Raw genomic sequence first — 21,175 nt, forward strand, 5'->3', positions numbered from 1 at the left:
TTTCCGATTGAACCAGAATTAGAAAATGTCATGATTTTCATTAAATTTTTATTTATTATTACTTTAGTCAGTTTCAGCTTATTTTACAGCAGCTGTTTTTTCCCCCTTCTTTAATGAAAGGGCATGAATAAATACGAGCACAACTGTACATGGGGTAAAGTGGTTCAGATCCTGAATGTGTTAATGACTGATATGGTTTATTTGCATACAATGACGTCACCAGGACGGCTGTAAAACCACAATGTCCATCTGATCTGATTAGCAACAACATAAACCACATATGGATGCTGACTGGATGTTTTGTGCCTGCAGTAACAGATGAAAACTCCTTTTAAATGAAATAAGTCCAGCAGGAAGCGGGATCGTCCTGGCGGCTGGGTTAGGGTTTATTTAGTCGAACAGCACCACCTGCTGGCGGAAGTTGCGATCACATCCTCATAGAAACTTCAGGGTGACGTGTGAAGTTTCCTGCGACTTCGTCCTTCATTCAGACTTCTCTCCTGCCTTCATCTATCCTCCTCTTCGCCTCTTCCTCTTTCTTCCTCTGTTACAGTCCTCCCTCCGCTCCTTTTCCTCTGTGTGCATCAATCATTTCACCCTTTTTTCCAGGAACCATCTGCAGGCGGGTTCTCTAGGTACACAGAAACCCCTCCATGCAGAGTCTCCCCCACTCTGCACATCATGACGGCACCTCTACTTCACCAACCACATACTTTATTACAACAAACACTCTTGTTGTTGTGCTGTGGTCCTACCGGACGTGTGTGTTTCTATATGAACATGTGAATCTCTATACACACATGACTGTGTGTGTGTTTTTATAAATGTTTTTATATGTCTGCATGCTACAGGGAGGCAAGTAAGTATTTGAACAGCATGTGATTATGCAAGTTCTCCCACTTAGAAATCATGGAGGGTCTGAAATGTTCATCTTAGGTGCAATATCTTTTTTAAAAAAAAATCTGGAAATCACATTTAATGACTTTTTAAAAATAAATGTTTAAATAATAGGTGTTCAAATACTTATTTGCAGCGTTAGCACGCAGATAAATGATTGAAAAGTCTTGAGAACTTTTCCTCCAGACGACTGAAACATGACGGAAAGCAAGAGGGTTCAAACTGGGATGAAGAACACTCAGACTAAATATTCACTTTGTTGTGAATGTAAGGCTTTAAGAAACACCCTACAAGTCACTTAGGTTCATATAATCTGATCGTTTGACATGTACCTCAATGCACCATAAAGTCCCAGTATGCCTACAGAAAGCGGACTGGGACTGTCACCTCCTTTTCCACCACCAGACGTGTTCCACCAGTCCGCCTGCTGGCCACATCCCTCATCACCACCCTGGTTTGTTCCTTCTTTTTTTTTTTTTTTTTTGTCAAACTGCCTGCAATAAAGTTTATTCCACTAATAAGTGGGACAAATTCTCCACACTGAACTTGTTTTTCTTCTCCGTAATTCCTCCCGCGTGTTTGGCTTCATATGTGATGTTTTCTGCATCCATCTATGAACTTTTTTATTTAAAAAAGAACAAGTTGCACTGGTGTTTCACATTACGTCGCAACAGGGGAGAGAAAAACAACCCACATCTGTAGCGCAGTGGAAACACACACACACACACACACACACACACACTGATCCATTTATTCTTCAGTCGACTCAGAATCAACAAAACAGAACGGACACCTTCTGAGAAGGTAAATATCTTTATTCCTGCTTTCAGCTTCTGGTTTTACAGAAGCGGTCGCACATGCAGCCTGGGTGTACGAAGACTTGCTGCTGGATGTTAGAAGATTTTAATCTCACATGCTGAGACTGAGGACAAGATTCAGCCAGAAATAAAAACATAGACGACCTGCTTCGTTCAAGGCGTCTTCGTTTAGACGGGCTGAGATCAAATTCCCGCTCAAACTCTCCCGGATCATCAGGTCCGGACTTCTACTCTCCATCAACACACCTGCACTCGGTTACAGCCTCGATCGATCGATCGACCCCTCCGGGCGGTCGTGTTCAGAAAGCCGAAAATGCTCTGTTGACTCGTAACCTTTCATAGCGTTTAGACAAACCAGTACTGACTATAAATCATGTTGATAAAAGGTGTTTTATTGGATTAAAAATAAGTTTTGTGCATAATTTTTTTTATTTCTAAGAGCAAAATTAACAAAAAAAAAATCAAACAAGAGCAGATCAAAATGAATATTATGGCACCGTTAATGTGGTTGCTATTAGCAACGCTAACAGTGAAGCTACAAGGAGACAGTTTTAATTCAGATCATCAGCCATAAAAGTATCTGGATTAAACGTTTCTGCTCATCAGGAGGTCTAACGGCTTCGTTCGGACGACTCAGGAAATGTAATGTCAGTGTTTACAGTTTACTGCTGAGTTGAGGGCGTGTGCGTGCACTGGTTGCCCCTGGAAACCCTCCGTCGAAGGAAGCGTTGAGCACCTCGTCCAGGTTTGAGGCGGTGACGAAGTCGAGGTCGGCTCGGACGTTGGCCGGAAGCTCCTCCAGGTCCTTCTCGTTGCGCTTCGGGAGGATGACGCGCTTTACTCCGGCCCTGTGGGCCGCCAGGACCTTGTCCTTGATCCCGCCCACCTGTGGCGGACAGAAAGACCCGGTTGGCAGGAACTTCCGATGTGGAATATCCGTATAACAAGTCACAAATGTAAAAACTGACCGGCAGCACCAGCCCTCTTAGCGTAATCTCCCCCGTCATGGCGACATCGGATCGAACCAAACGTCCACTAAACAGGGAAGCCAGGCAGGTTACTATGGTAACACCAGCAGAGGGGCCGTCCTTGGTGACGGCTCCGGCTGGAAAGTGGAGGTGGATGTCTGTCCCTTCTGAAGGATCCGGACCCCCCACCACTGTGTGAACAGTCAGAAATCACAGGTAGGTACATACAAGTCAGAATGTCAGTACGTACATGCAGTGCTTTAAGTGGAACAAAATGACTCGCTGTAAATACTTGAATACTTAAAGTTCATTAACCCTTTCATGCATGAATAAATAATAAAAACAATGCAACAATTTTCACATTTTTGTAAAAAAAAAAACCCCAAAAAAACCAACCACTTCAATACCCTCCTCGTTAATGAATATGCAAGAAAAAAGCTTGTAAACAGGTCCCCACTACAGGACCACCATGCATGAAAGGGTTAAAATCATAAAAAGATTTAGACTTATTGAGCTTATTACCAGACTAATTTAACAGTGTAGTACGACTATTACGATTATTATTATTGTAGTACTATTACACTTTTCAGCTGTGAAATATGTTTTTCCCAGCATCAGTTCTGGTCCGTTAAATGACTGTTAGTAGTACTACTGTAGTAAATGACTGTTAGTAGTACTACTGTAGTAAATGACTGTTAAGTAGTACTACTGTAGTAAAGGACTGTTAGTGGTACTACTGCAGTAAATGACTGTTAAGTAGTACTACTGTAGTAAATGACTGTTAGTAGTACTACTGTAGTAAATGACTGTTAGTAGTACTACTGTAGTAAATGACTGTTAGTAGTACTACTGTAGTAAATGACTGTTAGTAGTACTACTGTAGTAAATGACTGTTAAGTAGTACTACTGTAGTAAATGACTGTTATGTAGTACTACTGTAGTAAATGACTGTTAGTAGTACTACTGTAGTAAATGACTGTTAGTAGTACTACTGTAGTAAATGACTGTTAGTAGTACTACTGTAGTAAATGACTGTTAAGTAGTACTACTGTAGTAAATGACTGTTATGTAGTACTACTGTAGTAAATGACTGTTATGTAGTACTACTGTAGTAAATGACTTAAGTAGTACTACTGTAGTAAATGACTGTTAGTAGTACTACTGTAGTAAATGACGGTTAAGTAGTACTACTGTAGTAAATGACTGTTAAGTAGTACTACTGTAGTACATGACTGTTAAGTAGTACTACTGTAGTAAATGACTTAGTAGTACTACTGTAGTAAATGACTGTTAGTACTACTGTAGTAAATGACTGTTAGTAGTACTACTGTAGTAAATGACTGTTAGTAGTACTACTGTAGTAAATGACAGTTAGTACTACTGTAGTAAATGACTTAGTAGTACTACTGTAGAAAATGACTGCTAGTAGTACTACTGTAGTACATGACTGTTAGTACTACTGTAGTACATGACTGTTAAGTAGTACTACTGTAGTACATGACTGTTAGTACTACTGTAGTAAATGACTGTTATGTAGTACTACTGTAGTAAATGACTGTTAGTAGTACTACTGTAGTAAATGACTGTTAGTAGTACTACTGTAGTAAATGACTGTTAAGTAGTACTACTGTAGTAAATGACTGTTAGTAGTACTACTGTAGAAAATGACTGTTAGTAGTACTACTGTAGTAAATGACTGTTAAAAGTACTACTGTAGTAAATGACTGTTAGTAGTACTACTGTAGTAAATGACTGTTAGTAGTACTACTGTAGTAAATGACTGTTAAGTAGTACTACTGTAGTAAAGGACTGTTAGTGGTATTACTGTAGTAAATGACTGTTAGTACTACTGTAGTAAATGACTGTTAGTAGTACTACTGTAGTAAATGACTGTTAGTAGTACTACTGTAGTAAATGACTGTTAAGTAGTACTACTGTAGTAAATGACTGTTAGTGGTACTACTGTAGTAAATGACGGTTAAGTAGTACTACTGTAGTAAATGACTGTTAAGTAGTACTACTGTAGTACATGACTGTTAAGTAGTACTACTGTAGTAAATGACTGTTAGTAGTACTACTGTAGTAAATGACTGTTAGTACTACTGTAGTAAATGACTGTTAGTAGTACTACTGTAGTAAATGACAGTTAGTACTACTGTAGTAAATCACTTAGTAGTACTACTGTAGAAAATGACTGTTAGTAGTACTACTGTAGTAAATGACTGTTAGTACTACTGTAGTAAATGACTTATGTAGTACTACTGTAGTAAATGACTGCTAGTAGTACTACTGTAGTAAATGACTGTTAGTAGTACTACTGTAGTAAATGACTGTTAAGTAGTACTACTGTAGTACATGACTGTTAAGTAGTACTACTGTAGTACATGACTTAAGTAGTACTACTGTAGTAAATGACTGTTAGTAGTACTACTGTAGTAAATGACTGTTAGTACTACTGTAGTAAATGACTTAAGTAGTACTACTGTAGTAAATGACTGTTAGTAGTACTACTGTAGTAAATGACTGTTAGTACTACTGTAGTAAATGACTGTTATGTAGTACTACTGTAGTAAATGACTGTTAGTAGTACTACTGTAGTAAATGACTGTTAGTAGTACTACTGTAGTAAATGACAGTTAGTACTACTGTAGTAAATGACTTAGTAGTACTACTGTAGAAAATGACTGTTATATAGTACTACTATAGTAAATGACTGTTAGTAGTACTACTGTAGTAAATGACTGTTAGTAGTACTACTGTAGTAAATGACTGTTAGTTGAACTACTGTAGTAAATGACTGTTAGTAGTACTACTAAGTACTACTAAGTACTACGACTGTAGTAAATGACTGTTAAGTAGTACTACTGTAGTAAATGACGGTTAGTAGTACTACTGTAGTAAATGACTGTTAGAAGTATTACTGTAGTAAATGACTGTTAAGTAGTACTACTGTAGTAAATGACTGCTAGTAGTACTACTGTAGTAAATGACTGTTAGTAGTACTACTGTAGTAAATGACTGTTAGTAGTACTACTGTAGTAAATGACTGTTAGTAGTACTACTGTAGAAAATGACTGTTAGTAGTACTACTGTAGTAAATGACTGTTAGTAGTACTACTATAGTAAATGACTGTTAGTAGTACTACTGTAGTAAATGACTGTTAAGTAGTACTACTGTAGTAAATGACTGTTAGTGGTATTACTGTAGTAAATGACAGTTAGTACTACTGTAGTAAATGACTGTTAGTAGTACTACTGTAGTAAATGACTGTTAGTAGTACTACTAAGTACTACTAAGTCCTACGACTGTAGTAAATGACTGTTAAGTAGTACTACTGTAGTAAATGACTGTTAGTAGTACTACTGTAGTAAATGACTGTTAGTAGTACTACTGTAGTAAATGACTGTTAAGTAGTACTATTGTAGTAAATGACTTAGTAGTACTACTGTAGTAAATGACAGTTAGTACTACTGTAGTAAATGACTGTTATGTAGTACTACTGTAGTAAATGACTGTTAGTAGTACTACTGTAGTAAATGACTGTTAGTAGTACTACTGTAGTAAATGACTGTTAGTTGAACTACTGTAGTAAATGACTGTTAGTAGTACTACTAAGTACTACTAAGTACTACGACTGTAGTAAATGACTGTTAAGTAGTACTACTGTAGTAAATGACTGTTAGTAGTACTACTGTAGTAAATGACTGTTAGAAGTATTACTGTAGTAAATGACTGTTAAGTAGTACTACTGTAGTAAATGACTGCTAGTAGTACTACTGTAGTAAATTACTGTTAGTAGTACTACTGTAGTAAATGACTGTTAGTAGTACTACTGTAGTAAATGACTGTTAGTAGTACTACTGTAGAAAATGACTGTTAGTAGTACTACTGTAGTAAATGACTGTTAGTAGTACTACTATAGTAAATGACTGTTAGTAGTACTACTGTAGTAAATGACTGTTAAGTAGTACTACTGTAGTAAATGACTGTTAGTGGTATTACTGTAGTAAATGACAGTTAGTACTACTGTAGTAAATGACTGTTAGTAGTACTACTGTAGTAAATGACTGTTAGTAGTACTACTAAGTACTACTAAGTGCTACGACTGTAGTAAATGACTGTTAAGTAGTACTACTGTTGTAAATGACTGTTAGTAGTACTACTGTAGTAAATGACTGTTAATAGTACTACTGTAGTAAATGACTGTTAGTAGTACTACTGTAGTAAATGACAGTTAGTACTACTGTAGTAAATGACTGTTATGTAGTACTACTGTAGTAAATGACTGTTAGTAGTACTACTGTAGTAAATGACAGTTAGTGCTACTGTAGTAAATGACTTAGTAGTACTACTGTAGAAAATGACTGTTATGTAGTACTACTGTAGTAAATGACTGCTAGTAGTACTACTGTAGTAAATGACTTAAGTAGTACTACTGTAGTAAATGACTTAGTTAGTACTACTGTAGTAAATGACTGTTAGTAGTACTACTGTAGTAAATGACTGTTAGTAGTACTACTGTAGTAAATGACTGTTAGTAGTACTACTGTAGTAAATGACAGTACTACTGTAGTAAATGACTGTTAGTAGTACTACTGTAGTAAATGACTGTTAGTAGTACTACTAAGTACTACTAAGTACTACAACTGTAGTAAATGACTTAAGTAGTACTACTGTAGTAAATGACTGTTAGTAGTACTACTGTAGTAAATGACTGTTAGTAGTACTACTGTAGTAAATGACTGTTAGTAGTACTACTAAGTACTACTAAGTACTACGACTGTAGTAAATGACTTAAGTAGTACTACTGTAGTAAATGACTGTTAGTAGTACTACTGTAGTAAATGACTGTTAGTAGTACTACTAAGTACTACTAAGTACTGCGACTGTAGTAAATGACTTAAGTAGTACTACTGTAGTAAATGACTGTTAGTAGTACTACTGAAGTAAATGACTTTTAGTACTACTGTAGTAAATGACTGTTATGTAGTACTACTGTAGTAAATGACTGTTAGTAGTACTACTGTAGTAAATGACTGTTAATAGTACGACTGTAGTAAATGACAGTTAGTACTACTGTAGTAAATGACTGTTAGTATTACTACTGTAGTAAATGACTGTTAAGTAGTACTACTGTAGTACATGACTGTTAAGTAGTACTACTGTAGTACATGACTGTTAAGTAGTACTACTGTAGTACATGACTGTTAAGTAGTACTACTGTAGTAAATGACTGTTAGTAGTACTACTGTAGTAAATGACAGTACTACTGTAGTAAATGACTTAGTAGTACTACTGTAGAAAATGACTGTTATGTAGTACTACTGTAGTAAATGACTGCTAGTAGTACTACTGTAGTAAATGACTGTTAGTAGTACTACTGTAGTAAATGACTGTTAAGTAGTACTACTGTAGTACATGACTGTTAAGTAGTACTACTGTAGTACATGACTTAAGTAGTACTACTGTAGTAAATGACTGTTAGTAGTACTACTGTAGTAAATGACTGTTAGTACTACTGTAGTAAATGACTTAAGTAGTACTACTGTAGTAAATGACTGTTAGTAGTACTACTGTAGTAAATGACTGTTAGTACTACTGTAGTAAATGACTTAGTAGTACTACTGTAGAAAATGACTGTTATATAGTACTACTATAGTAAATGACTAGTAGTACTACTGTAGTAAATGACTGTTAGTAGTACTACTGTAGTAAATGACTGTTAGTTGAACTACTGTAGTAAATGACTGTTAGTAGTACTACTAAGTACTACTAAGTACTACGACTGTAGTAAATGACTGTTAAGTAGTACTACTGTAGTAAATGACTGTTAGTAGTACTACTGTAGTAAATGACTGTTAGAAGTATTACTGTAGTAAATCACTGTTAAGTAGTACTACTGTAGTAAATGACTGCTAGTAGTACTACTGTAGTAAATGACTGTTAGTAGTACTACTGTAGTAAATGACTTAGTTAGTACTACTGTAGTAAATGACTGTTAGTAGTACTACTGTAGTAAATGACTGTTAGTAGTACTACTGTAGTAAATGACTGTTAGTAGTACTACTGTAGTAAATGACAGTACTACTGTAGTAAATGACTGTTAGTAGTACTACTGTAGTAAATGACTGTTAGTAGTACTACTAAGTACTACTAAGTACTACAACTGTAGTAAATGACTTAAGTAGTACTACTGTAGTAAATGACTGTTAGTAGTACTACTGTAGTAAATGACTGTTAGTAGTACTACTGTAGTAAATGACTGTTAGTAGTACTACTAAGTACTACTAAGTACTACGACTGTAGTAAATGACTTAAGTAGTACTACTGTAGTAAATGACTGTTAGTAGTACTACTGTAGTAAATGACTGTTAGTAGTACTACTAAGTACTACTAAGTACTGCGACTGTAGTAAATGACTTAAGTAGTACTACTGTAGTAAATGACTGTTAGTAGTACTACTGAAGTAAATGACTTTTAGTACTACTGTAGTAAATGACTGTTATGTAGTACTACTGTAGTAAATGACTGTTAGTAGTACTACTGTAGTAAATGACTGTTAATAGTACGACTGTAGTAAATGACAGTTAGTACTACTGTAGTAAATGACTGTTAGTATTACTACTGTAGTAAATGACTGTTAAGTAGTACTACTGTAGTACATGACTGTTAAGTAGTACTACTGTAGTACATGACTGTTAAGTAGTACTACTGTAGTACATGACTGTTAAGTAGTACTACTGTAGTAAATGACTGTTAGTAGTACTACTGTAGTAAATGACAGTACTACTGTAGTAAATGACTTAGTAGTACTACTGTAGAAAATGACTGTTATGTAGTACTACTGTAGTAAATGACTGCTAGTAGTACTACTGTAGTAAATGACTGTTAGTAGTACTACTGTAGTAAATGACTGTTAAGTAGTACTACTGTAGTACATGACTGTTAAGTAGTACTACTGTAGTACATGACTTAAGTAGTACTACTGTAGTAAATGACTGTTAGTAGTACTACTGTAGTAAATGACTGTTAGTACTACTGTAGTAAATGACTTAAGTAGTACTACTGTAGTAAATGACTGTTAGTAGTACTACTGTAGTAAATGACTGTTAGTACTACTGTAGTAAATGACTTAGTAGTACTACTGTAGAAAATGACTGTTATATAGTACTACTATAGTAAATGACTAGTAGTACTACTGTAGTAAATGACTGTTAGTAGTACTACTGTAGTAAATGACTGTTAGTTGAACTACTGTAGTAAATGACTGTTAGTAGTACTACTAAGTACTACTAAGTACTACGACTGTAGTAAATGACTGTTAAGTAGTACTACTGTAGTAAATGACTGTTAGTAGTACTACTGTAGTAAATGACTGTTAGAAGTATTACTGTAGTAAATCACTGTTAAGTAGTACTACTGTAGTAAATGACTGCTAGTAGTACTACTGTAGTAAATGACTGTTAGTAGTACTACTGTAGTAAATGACTGTTAGTAGTACTACTGTAGTAAATGACTGTTAGTAGTACTACTGTAGAAAATGACTGTTAGTAGTACTACTGTAGTAAATGACTGTTAGTAGTACTACTATAGTAAATGACTGTTAGTAGTACTACTGTAGTAAATGACTGTTAAGTAGTACTACTATAGTAAATGACTGTTAGTGGTATTACTGTAGTAAATGACAGTTAGTACTACTGTAGTAAATGACTGTTAGTAGTACTACTGTAGTAAATGACTGTTAGTAGTACTACTAAGTACTACTAAGTGCTACGACTGTAGTAAATGACTGTTAAGTAGTACTACTGTAGTAAATGACTGTTAGTAGTACTACTGTAGTAAATGACTGTTAGTAGTACTACTGTAGTAAATGACTGTTAAGTAGTACTATTGTAGTAAATGACTTAGTAGTACTACTGTAGTAAATGACAGTTAGTACTACTGTAGTAAATGACTGTTAGTAGTACTACTGTAGTAAATGACTGTTAGTAGTACTACTAAGTACTACTAAGTGCTACGACTGTAGTAAATGACTGTTAAGTAGTACTACTGTAGTAAATGACTGTTAGTAGTACTACTGTAGTAAATGACTGTTAGTAGTACTACTGTAGTAAATGACTGTTAGTTGAACTACTGTAGTAAATGACTGTTAGTAGTACTACTAAGTACTACTAAGTACTACGACTGTAGTAAATGACTGTTAAGTAGTACTACTGTAGTAAATGACTGTTAGTAGTACTACTGTAGTAAATGACTGTTAGAAGTATTACTGTAGTAAATGACTGTTAAGTAGTACTACTGTAGTAAATGACTGCTAGTAGTACTACTGTAGTAAATGACTGTTAGTAGTACTACTGTAGTAAATGACTGTTAGTAGTACTACTGTAGTAAATGACTTAGTAGTACTACTGTAGAAAATGACTGTTAGTAGTACTACTGTAGTAAATGACTGTTAGTAGTACTACTATAGTAAATGACTGTTAGTAGTACTACTGTAGTAAATGACTGTTAGTATTACTACTAAGTACTACTAAGTACTACAACTGTAGTAAATGACTTAGTTAGTACTACTGTAGTAAATGACTGTTAGTAGTACTACTGTAGTAAATGACTGTTAGTAGTACTACTGTAGTAAATGACTGTTAGTAGTACTACTGTAGTAAATGACAGTACTACTGTAGTAAATGACTGTTAGTAGTACTACTGTAGTAAATGACTGTTAGTAGTACTACTAAGTACTACTAAGTACTACAACTGTAGTAAATGACTTAAGTAGTACTACTGTAGTAAATGACTGTTAGTAGTACTACTGTAGTAAATGACTGTTAGTAGTACTACTGTAGTAAATGACTGTTAGTAGTACTACTAAGTACTACTAAGTACTACGACTGTAGTAAATGACTTAAGTAGTACTACTGTAGTAAATGACTGTTAGTAGTACTACTGTAGTAAATGACTGTTAGTAGTACTACTAAGTACTACTAAGTACTGCGACTGTAGTAAATGACTTAAGTAGTACTACTGTAGTAAATGACTGTTAGTAGTACTACTGAAGTAAATGACTTTTAGTACTACTGTAGTAAATGACTGTTATGTAGTACTACTGTAGTAAATGACTGTTAGTAGTACTACTGTAGTAAATGACTGTTAATAGTACGACTGTAGTAAATGACAGTTAGTACTACTGTAGTAAATGACTGTTAGTATTACTACTGTAGTAAATGACTGTTAAGTAGTACTACTGTAGTACATGACTGTTAAGTAGTACTACTGTAGTACATGACTGTTAAGTAGTACTACTGTAGTACATGACTGTTAAGTAGTACTACTGTAGTAAATGACTGTTAGTAGTACTACTGTAGTAAATGACAGTACTACTGTAGTAAATGACTTAGTAGTACTACTGTAGAAAATGACTGTTATGTAGTACTACTGTAGTAAATGACTGCTAGTAGTACTACTGTAGTAAATGACTGTTAGTAGTACTACTGTAGTAAATGACTGTTAAGTAGTACTACTGTAGTACATGACTGTTAAGTAGTACTACTGTAGTACATGACTTAAGTAGTACTACTGTAGTAAATGACTGTTAGTAGTACTACTGTAGTAAATGACTGTTAGTACTACTGTAGTAAATGACTTAAGTAGTACTACTGTAGTAAATGACTGTTAGTAGTACTACTGTAGTAAATGACTGTTAGTACTACTGTAGTAAATGACTTAGTAGTACTACTGTAGAAAATGACTGTTATATAGTACTACTATAGTAAATGACTAGTAGTACTACTGTAGTAAATGACTGTTAGTAGTACTACTGTAGTAAATGACTGTTAGTTGAACTACTGTAGTAAATGACTGTTAGTAGTACTACTAAGTACTACTAAGTACTACGACTGTAGTAAATGACTGTTAAGTAGTACTACTGTAGTAAATGACTGTTAGTAGTACTACTGTAGTAAATGACTGTTAGAAGTATTACTGTAGTAAATCACTGTTAAGTAGTACTACTGTAGTAAATGACTGCTAGTAGTACTACTGTAGTAAATGACTGTTAGTAGTACTACTGTAGTAAATGACTGTTAGTAGTACTACTGTAGTAAATGACTGTTAGTAGTACTACTGTAGAAAATGACTGTTAGTAGTACTACTGTAGTAAATGACTGTTAGTAGTACTACTATAGTAAATGACTGTTAGTAGTACTACTGTAGTAAATGACTGTTAAGTAGTACTACTATAGTAAATGACTGTTAGTGGTATTACTGTAGTAAATGACAGTTAGTACTACTGTAGTAAATGACTGTTAGTAGTACTACTGTAGTAAATGACTGTTAGTAGTACTACTAAGTACTACTAAGTGCTACGACTGTAGTAAATGACTGTTAAGTAGTACTACTGTAGTAAATGACTGTTAGTAGTACTACTGTAGTAAATGACTGTTAGTAGTACTACTGTAGTAAATGACTGTTAAGTAGTACTATTGTAGTAAATGACTTAGTAGTACTACTGTAGTAAATGACAGTTAGTACTACTGTAGTAAATGACTGTTAGTAGTACTACTGTAGTAAATGACTGTTAGTAGTACTACTAAGTACTACTAAGTGCTACGACTGTAGTAAATGACTGTTAAGTAGTACTACTGTAGTAAATGACTGTTAGTAGTACTACTGTAGTAAATGACTGTTAGTAGTACTACTGTAGTAAATGACTGTTAGTTGAACTACTGTAGTAAATGACTGTTAGTAGTACTACTAAGTACTACTAAGTACTACGACTGTAGTAAATGACTGTTAAGTAGTACTACTGTAGTAAATGACTGTTAGTAGTACTACTGTAGTAAATGACTGTTAGAAGTATTACTGTAGTAAATGACTGTTAAGTAGTACTACTGTAGTAAATGACTGCTAGTAGTACTACTGTAGTAAATGACTGTTAGTAGTACTACTGTAGTAAATGACTGTTAGTAGTACTACTGTAGTAAATGACTTAGTAGTACTACTGTAGAAAATGACTGTTAGTAGTACTACTGTAGTAAATGACTGTTAGTAGTACTACTATAGTAAATGACTGTTAGTAGTACTACTGTAGTAAATGACTGTTAGTGGTATTACTGTAGTAAATGACAGTTAGTACTACTGTAGTAAATGACTGTTAGTAGTACTACTGTAGTAAATGACTGTTAGTAGTACTACTAAGTACTACTAAGTGCTACGACTGTAGTAAATGACTGTTAAGTAGTACTACTGTAGTAAATGACTGTTAGTAGTACTACTGTAGTAAATGACTGTTAGTAGTACTACTGTAGTAAATGACTGTTAAGTAGTACTATTGTAGTAAATGACTTAGTAGTACTACTGTAGTAAATGACTGTTATGTAGTACTACTGTAGTAAATGACTGTTAGTAGTACTACTGTAGTAAATGACAGTTAGTGCTACTGTAGTAAATGACTTAGTAGTACTACTGTAGAAAATGACTGTTATGTAGTACTACTGTAGTAAATGACTGCTAGTAGTACTACTGTAGAAAATGACTGTTATGTAGTACTACTGTAGTAAATGACTGCTAGTAGTACTACTGTAGTAAATGACTTAAGTAGTACTACTGTAGTAAATGACTTAGTTAGTACTACTGTAGTAAATGACTGTTAGTAGTACTACTGTAGTAAATGACTGTTAGTAGTACTACTGTAGTAAATGCCAGTACTACTGTAGTAAATGACTGTTAGTAGTACTACTGTAGTAAATGACTGTTAGTAGTACTACTAAGTACTACTAAGTACTACAACTGTAGTAAATGACTTAAGTAGTACTACTGTAGTAAATGACTGTTAGTAGTACTACTGTAGTAAATGACTGTTAGTAGTACTACTAAGTACTACTAAGTACTACGACTGTAGTAAATGACTTAAGTAGTACTACTGTAGTAAATGACTGTTAGTAGTACTACTGTAGTAAATGACTGTTAGTAGTACTACTAAGTACTACTAAGTACTGCGACTGTAGTAAATGACTTAAGTAGTACTACTGTAGTAAATGACTGTTAGTAGTACTACTGAAGTAAATGACTTTTAGTACTACTGTAGTAAATGACTGTTATGTAGTACTACTGTAGTAAATGACTGTTAGTAGTACTACTGTAGTAAATGACTGTTAGTAGTACTACTGTAGTAAATGACTGTTAGTAGTACGACTGTAGTAAATGACAGTTAGTACTACTGTAGTAAATGACTGTTAAGTAGTACTACTGTAGTACATGACTGTTAAGTAGTACTACTGTAGTACATGACTGTTAAGTAGTACTACTGTAGTACATGACTGTTAAGTAGTACTACTGTAGTAAATGACTGTTAGTAGTACTACTGTAGTAAATGACAGTTAGTACTACTGTAGTAAATGACTGTTAGTAGTACTACTGTAGTAAATGACTGTTAGTAGTACTACTGTAGAAAATGACTGTTAGTAGTACTACTGTAGTAAATGACTGTTAGTAGTACTACTATAGTAAATGACTGTTAGTAGTACTACTGTAGTAAATGACTGTTAAGTAGTACTACTGTAGTAAATGACTGTTAGTGGTATTACTGTAGTAAATGACAGTTAGTACTACTGTAGTAAATGACTGTTAGTAGTACTACTGTAGTAAATGACTGTTAGTAGTACTACTAAGTACTACTAAGTGCTACGACTGTAGTAAATGACTGTTAAGTAGTACTACTGTTGTAAATGACTGTTAGTAGTACTACTGTAGTAAATGACTGTTAATAGTACTACTGTAGTAAATGACTGTTAGTAGTACTACTGTAGTAAATGACAGTTAGTACTACTGTAGTAAATGACTGTTATGTAGTACTACTGTAGTAAATGACTGTTAGTAGTACTACTGTAGTAAATGACAGTTAGTGCTACTGTAGTAAATGACTTAGTAGTACTACTGTAGAAAATGACTGTTATGTAGTACTACTGTAGTAAATGACTGCTAGTAGTACTACTGTAGTAAATGACTTAAGTAGTACTACTGTAGTAAATGACTTAGTTAGTACTACTGTAGTAAATGACTGTTAGTAGTACTACTGTAGTAAATGACTGTTAGTAGTACTACTGTAGTAAATGACTGTTAGTAGTACTACTGTAGTAAATGACAGTACTACTGTAGTAAATGACTGTTAGTAGTACTACTGTAGTAAATGACTGTTAGTAGTACTACTAAGTACTACTAAGTACTACAACTGTAGTAAATGACTTAAGTAGTACTACTGTAGTAAATGACTGTTAGTAGTACTACTGTAGTAAATGACTGTTAGTAGTACTACTGTAGTAAATGACTGTTAGTAGTACTACTAAGTACTACTAAGTACTACGACTGTAGTAAATGACTTAAGTAGTACTACTGTAGTAAATGACTGTTAAGTAGTACTACTGTAGTACATGACTGTTAAGTAGTACTACTGTAGTACATGACTGTTAAGTAGTACTACTGTAGTACATGACTGTTAAGTAGTACTACTGTAGTAAATGACTGTTAGTAGTACTACTGTAGTAAATGACAGTTAGTACTACTGTAGTAAATGACTTAGTAGTACTACTGTAGAAAATGACTGTTATGTAGTACTACTGTAGTAAATGACTGCTAGTAGTACTACTGTAGTAAATGACTGTTAGTAGTACTACTGTAGTAAATGACTGTTAAGTAGTACTACTGTAGTACATGACTGTTAAGTAGTACTACTGTAGTACATGACTTAAGTAGTACTACTGTAGTAAATGACTGTTAGTAGTACTACTGTAGTAAATGACTGTTAGTACTACTGTAGTAAATGACTTAAGTAGTACTACTGTAGTAAATGACTGTTAGTACTACTGTAGTAAATGACTGTTATGTAGTACTACTGTAGTAAATGACTGTTAGTAGTACTACTGTAGTAAATGACTGTTAGTAGTACTACTGTAGTAAATGACTGTTAAGTAGTACTATTGTAGTAAATGACTTAGTAGTACTACTGTAGTAAATGACAGTTAGTACTACTGTAGTAAATGACTGTTAGTAGTACTACTGTAGAAAATGACTGTTATGTAGTACTACTGTAGTAAATGACTGTTAAGTAGTACTACTGTAGTACATGACTGTTTAGTAGTACTACTGTATTACATGACTGTTAAGTAGTACTACTGTAGTAAATGACTGTTAGTAGTACTACTGTAGTAAATGACTGTTATGTAGTACTACTGTAGTAAATGACTTATGTAGTACTACTGTAGTAAATGACTGTTAGTTGAACTACTGTAGTAAATGACTGTTAGTAATACTACTGTAGTAAATGACTGTTAGTAGTACTACTGTAGTAAATGACTGTTAGTAGTACTACTGTAGTAAATGACTGTTAGTGGTACTACTGTAGTAAATGACAGTTAGTACTACTGTAGTAAATGACTTAGTAGTACTACTGTAGAAAATGACTTATGTAGTACTACTGTAGTAAATGACAGTTAGTACTACTGTAGTAAATGACTGTTAGTAGTACTACTGTAGTAAATGACTGTTAGTAGTACTACTGTAGTAAATGACTTTTAGTAGTACTACTGTAGTAAATGACTTAGTAGTACTACTGTAGTAAATGACTGTTAGTAGTACTACTAAGTACTACTAAGTAATACGACTGTAGTAAATGACTTAAGTAGTACTACTGTAGTAAATGACTGTTAGTAGTACTACTGTAGTAAATGACTGTTAGTACTACTGTAGTAAATGACTGTTATGTAGTACTACTGTAGTAAATGACTGTTAGTAGTACTACTGTAGTAAATGACTGTTAGTAGTACTACTGTAGTAAATGACTGTTAGTAGTACTACTAAGTACTACTAAGTACTACGACTGTAGTAAATGACTGTTAAGTAGTACTACTGTAGTAAATGACTGTTAGTAGTACTACTGTAGTAAATGACTGTTAGAAGTATTACTGTAGTAAATGACTGTTAAGTAGTACTACTGTAGTAAATGACTGCTAGTAGTACTACTGTAGTAAATGACTGTTAGTAGTACTACTGTAGTAAATGACTGTTAGTAGTACTACTGTAGTAAATGACTGTTAGCAGTACTACTATAGTAAATGACTGCTAGTAGTACTACTGTAGTAAATGACTGTTAGTAGTACTACTGTAGTAAATTACTGTTAGTACTACTGTAGTAAATGACTGTTAAGTAGTACTACTGTAGTAAATGACTTAAGTAGTACTACTGTAGTAAATGACAGTTAGTACTACTGTAGTAAATGACTTAGTAGTACTACTAAGTACTACTAAGTACTACGACTGTAGTAAATGACTGTTAAGTAGTACTACTGTAGTAAATAACTGTTAGTAGTACTACTGTAGTAAATGACTGTTAGAAGTATTACTGTAGTAAATGACTGTTAAGTAGTACTACTGTAGTAAATGACTGCTAGTAGTACTACTGTAGTAAATGACTGTTAGTAGTACTACTGTAGTAAATGACTGTTAGTAGTACTACTGTAGAAAATGACTGTTAGTAGTACTACTGTAGTAAATGACTGTTAGTAGTACTACTATAGTAAATGACTGTTAGTAGTACTACTGTAGTAAATGACTGTTAAGTAGTACTACTGTAGTAAATGACTGTTAGTGGTATTACTGTAGTAAATGACAGTTAGTACTACTGTAGTAAATGACTGTTAGTAGTACTACTGTAGTAAATGACTGTTAGTAGTACTACTAAGTACTACTAAGTACTACGACTGTAGTAAATGACTTAAGTAGTACTACTGTAGTAAATGACTGTTAGTAGTACTACTGTAGTAAATGACTGTTAGTGGTCCTACTGCAGTAAATGACTGTTAAGTAGTACTATTGTAGTAAATGACTTAGTAGTACTACTGTAGTAAATGACAGTTAGTACTACTGTAGTAAATGACTGTTAGTAGTACTACTGTAGCAAATGACTGTTATGTAGTACTACTGTAGTAAATGACTGTTAAGTAGTACTACTGTAGTACATGACTGTTAAGTAGTACTACTGTAGTACATGACTGTTAAGTAGTACTACTGTAGTAAATGACTGTTAGTAGTACTACTGTAGTAAATGACTGTTAGTACTACTGTAGTAAATGACTGTTAGTAGTACTACTGTAGTAAATGACTGTTAGTAGTACTACTGTAGTAAATGACTGTTAGTAGTACTACTGTAGTAAATGACAGTTAGTACTACTGTAGTAAATGACTTAGTAGTACTACTGTAGAAAATGACTGTTAGTAGTACTACTAAGTACTACTAAGTACTACGACTGTAATAAATGACTTAAGTAGTACTACTGTAGTAAATGACTGTTAAGTAGTACTACTGTAGTAAATGACTGTTAGTAGTACTACTGTAGAAAATGACTTAGTACTACTGTAGTAAATGACTGTTAGTAGTACTACTGTAGTAAATGACTGTTATTAGTACTACTGTAGTAAATGACTGTTAGTAGTACTACTGTAGTAAATGACTGTTAGTAGTACTACTGTAGTAAATGACGGTTAGTAGTACTACTGTAGTAAAGGACTGTTAGAAGTATTACTGTAGTAAATGACTGTTAGTAGTACTACTGTAGTAAATGACTGTTAGTAGTACTACTGTAGTAAATGACAGTTAGTACTACTGTAGTAAATGACTTAGTAGTACTACTGTAGAAAATGACTGTTATGTAGTACTACTATAGTAAATGACTGCTAGTAGTACTACTGTAGTAAATGACTTAGTAGTACTACTAAGTACTACGACTGTAGTAAATGACTGTTAAGTAGTACTATTGTAGTAAATGACTTAGTAGTACTACTGTAGTAAATGACAGTTAGTACTACTGTAGTAAATGACTGTTAGTAGTACTACTGTAGAAAATGACTGTTATGTAGTACTACTGTAGTAAATGACTGTTAAGTAGTACTACTGTAGTACATGACTGTTAAGTAGTACTACTGTATTACATGACTGTTAAGTAGTACTACTGTAGTAAATGACTGTTATGTAGTACTACTGTAGTAAATGACTTATGTAGTACTACTGTAGTAAATGACTGTTAGTTGAACTACTGTAGTAAATGACTGTTAGTAGTACTACTGTAGTAAATGACTGTTAGTAGTACTACTGTAGTAAATGACTGTTAGTAGTACTACTGTAGTAAATGACTGTTAGTGGTACTACTGTAGTAAATGACAGTTAGTACTACTGTAGTAAATGACTTTGTAGTACTACTGTAGAAAATGACTTATGTAGTACTACTGTAGTAAATGACAGTTAGTACTACTGTAGTAAATGACTGTTAGTAGTACTACTGTAGTAAATGACTGTTAGTAGTACTACTGTAGAAAATGACTGTTAGTACTACTGTAGTAAATGACTGTTAGTAGTACTACTGTAGAAAATGACTTATGTAGTACTACTGTAGTAAATGACTGTTTAGTACTACTGTAGTACATGACTGTTAAGTAGTACTACTGTATTACATGACTGTTAAGTAGTACTACTGTAGTAAATGACTGTTATGTAGTACTACTGTAGTAAATGACTTATGTAGTACTACTGTAGTAAATGACTGTTAGTTGAACTACTGTAGTAAATGACTGTTAGTAGTACTACTGTAGTAAATGACTGTTAGTAGTACTACTGTAGTAAATGACTGTTAGTAGTACTACTGTAGTAAATGACTGTTAGTGGTACTACTGTAGTAAATGACAGTTAGTACTACTGTAGTAAATGACTTTGTAGTACTACTGTAGAAAATGACTTATGTAGTACTACTGTAGTAAATGACAGTTAGTACTACTGTAGTAAATGACTGTTAGTAGTACTACTGTAGTAAATGACTGTTAGTAGTACTACTGTAGAAAATGACTGTTAGTACTACTGTAGTAAATGACTGTTAGTAGTACTACTGTAGTAAATGACTGTTAGTAGTACTACTAAGTACTACTAAGTAATACGACTGTAGTAAATGACTTAAGTAGTACTACTGTAGTAAATGACTGTTAGTACTACTGTAGTAAATGACTGTTAGTAGTACTACTGTAGTAAATGACTGTTAGTGGTACTACTGTAGTAAATGACAGTTAGTACTACTGTAGTAAATGACTTTGTAGTACTACTGTAGAAAATGACTTATGTAGTACTACTGTAGTAAATGACAGTTAGTACTACTGTAGTAAATGACTGTTAGTAGTACTACTGTAGTAAATGACTGTTAGTAGTACTACTGTAGAAAATGACTGTTAGTACTACTGTAGTAAATGACTGTTAGTAGTACTACTGTAGTAAATGACTGTTAGTAGTACTACTAAGTACTACTAAGTAATACGACTGTAGTAAATGACTTAAGTAGTACTACTGTAGTAAATGACTGTTAGTACTACTGTAGTAAATGACTGTTAGTAGTACTACTGTAGTAAATGACTGTTAGTACTACTGTAGTAAATGACTTATGTAGTACTACTGTAGTAAATGA

At 33.6% G+C, this 21,175-nt stretch overlaps 1 protein-coding gene across 1 annotated transcript in view; it reads right to left on the minus strand.

Annotated features, from left to right (window-relative positions):
- Window positions 1-1,727: 1,727 nt before the first annotated feature.
- lonp2 (lon peptidase 2, peroxisomal) overlaps window positions 1,728-21,175 on the minus strand; it is an 84,190-nt gene continuing 64,742 nt past the window's right edge. Inside the window, exons 16-17 of the mRNA XM_079254814.1 lie at window positions 2,684-2,874; window positions 1,728-2,601 (exon numbers count right to left, since the gene is read on the minus strand). Of these exons, the coding sequence (XP_079110940.1) occupies window positions 2,371-2,601; window positions 2,684-2,874 (422 nt within the window). The 3' untranslated portion in view covers window positions 1,728-2,370. The remainder of the gene's footprint in view (window positions 2,602-2,683; window positions 2,875-21,175) is intronic.

Source organism: Telmatherina bonti (assembly GCF_933228915.1).
Source record: "Telmatherina bonti genome assembly, chromosome: 2".
Classification (NCBI taxonomy): Eukaryota; Metazoa; Chordata; class Actinopteri; order Atheriniformes; family Telmatherinidae; genus Telmatherina; species Telmatherina bonti.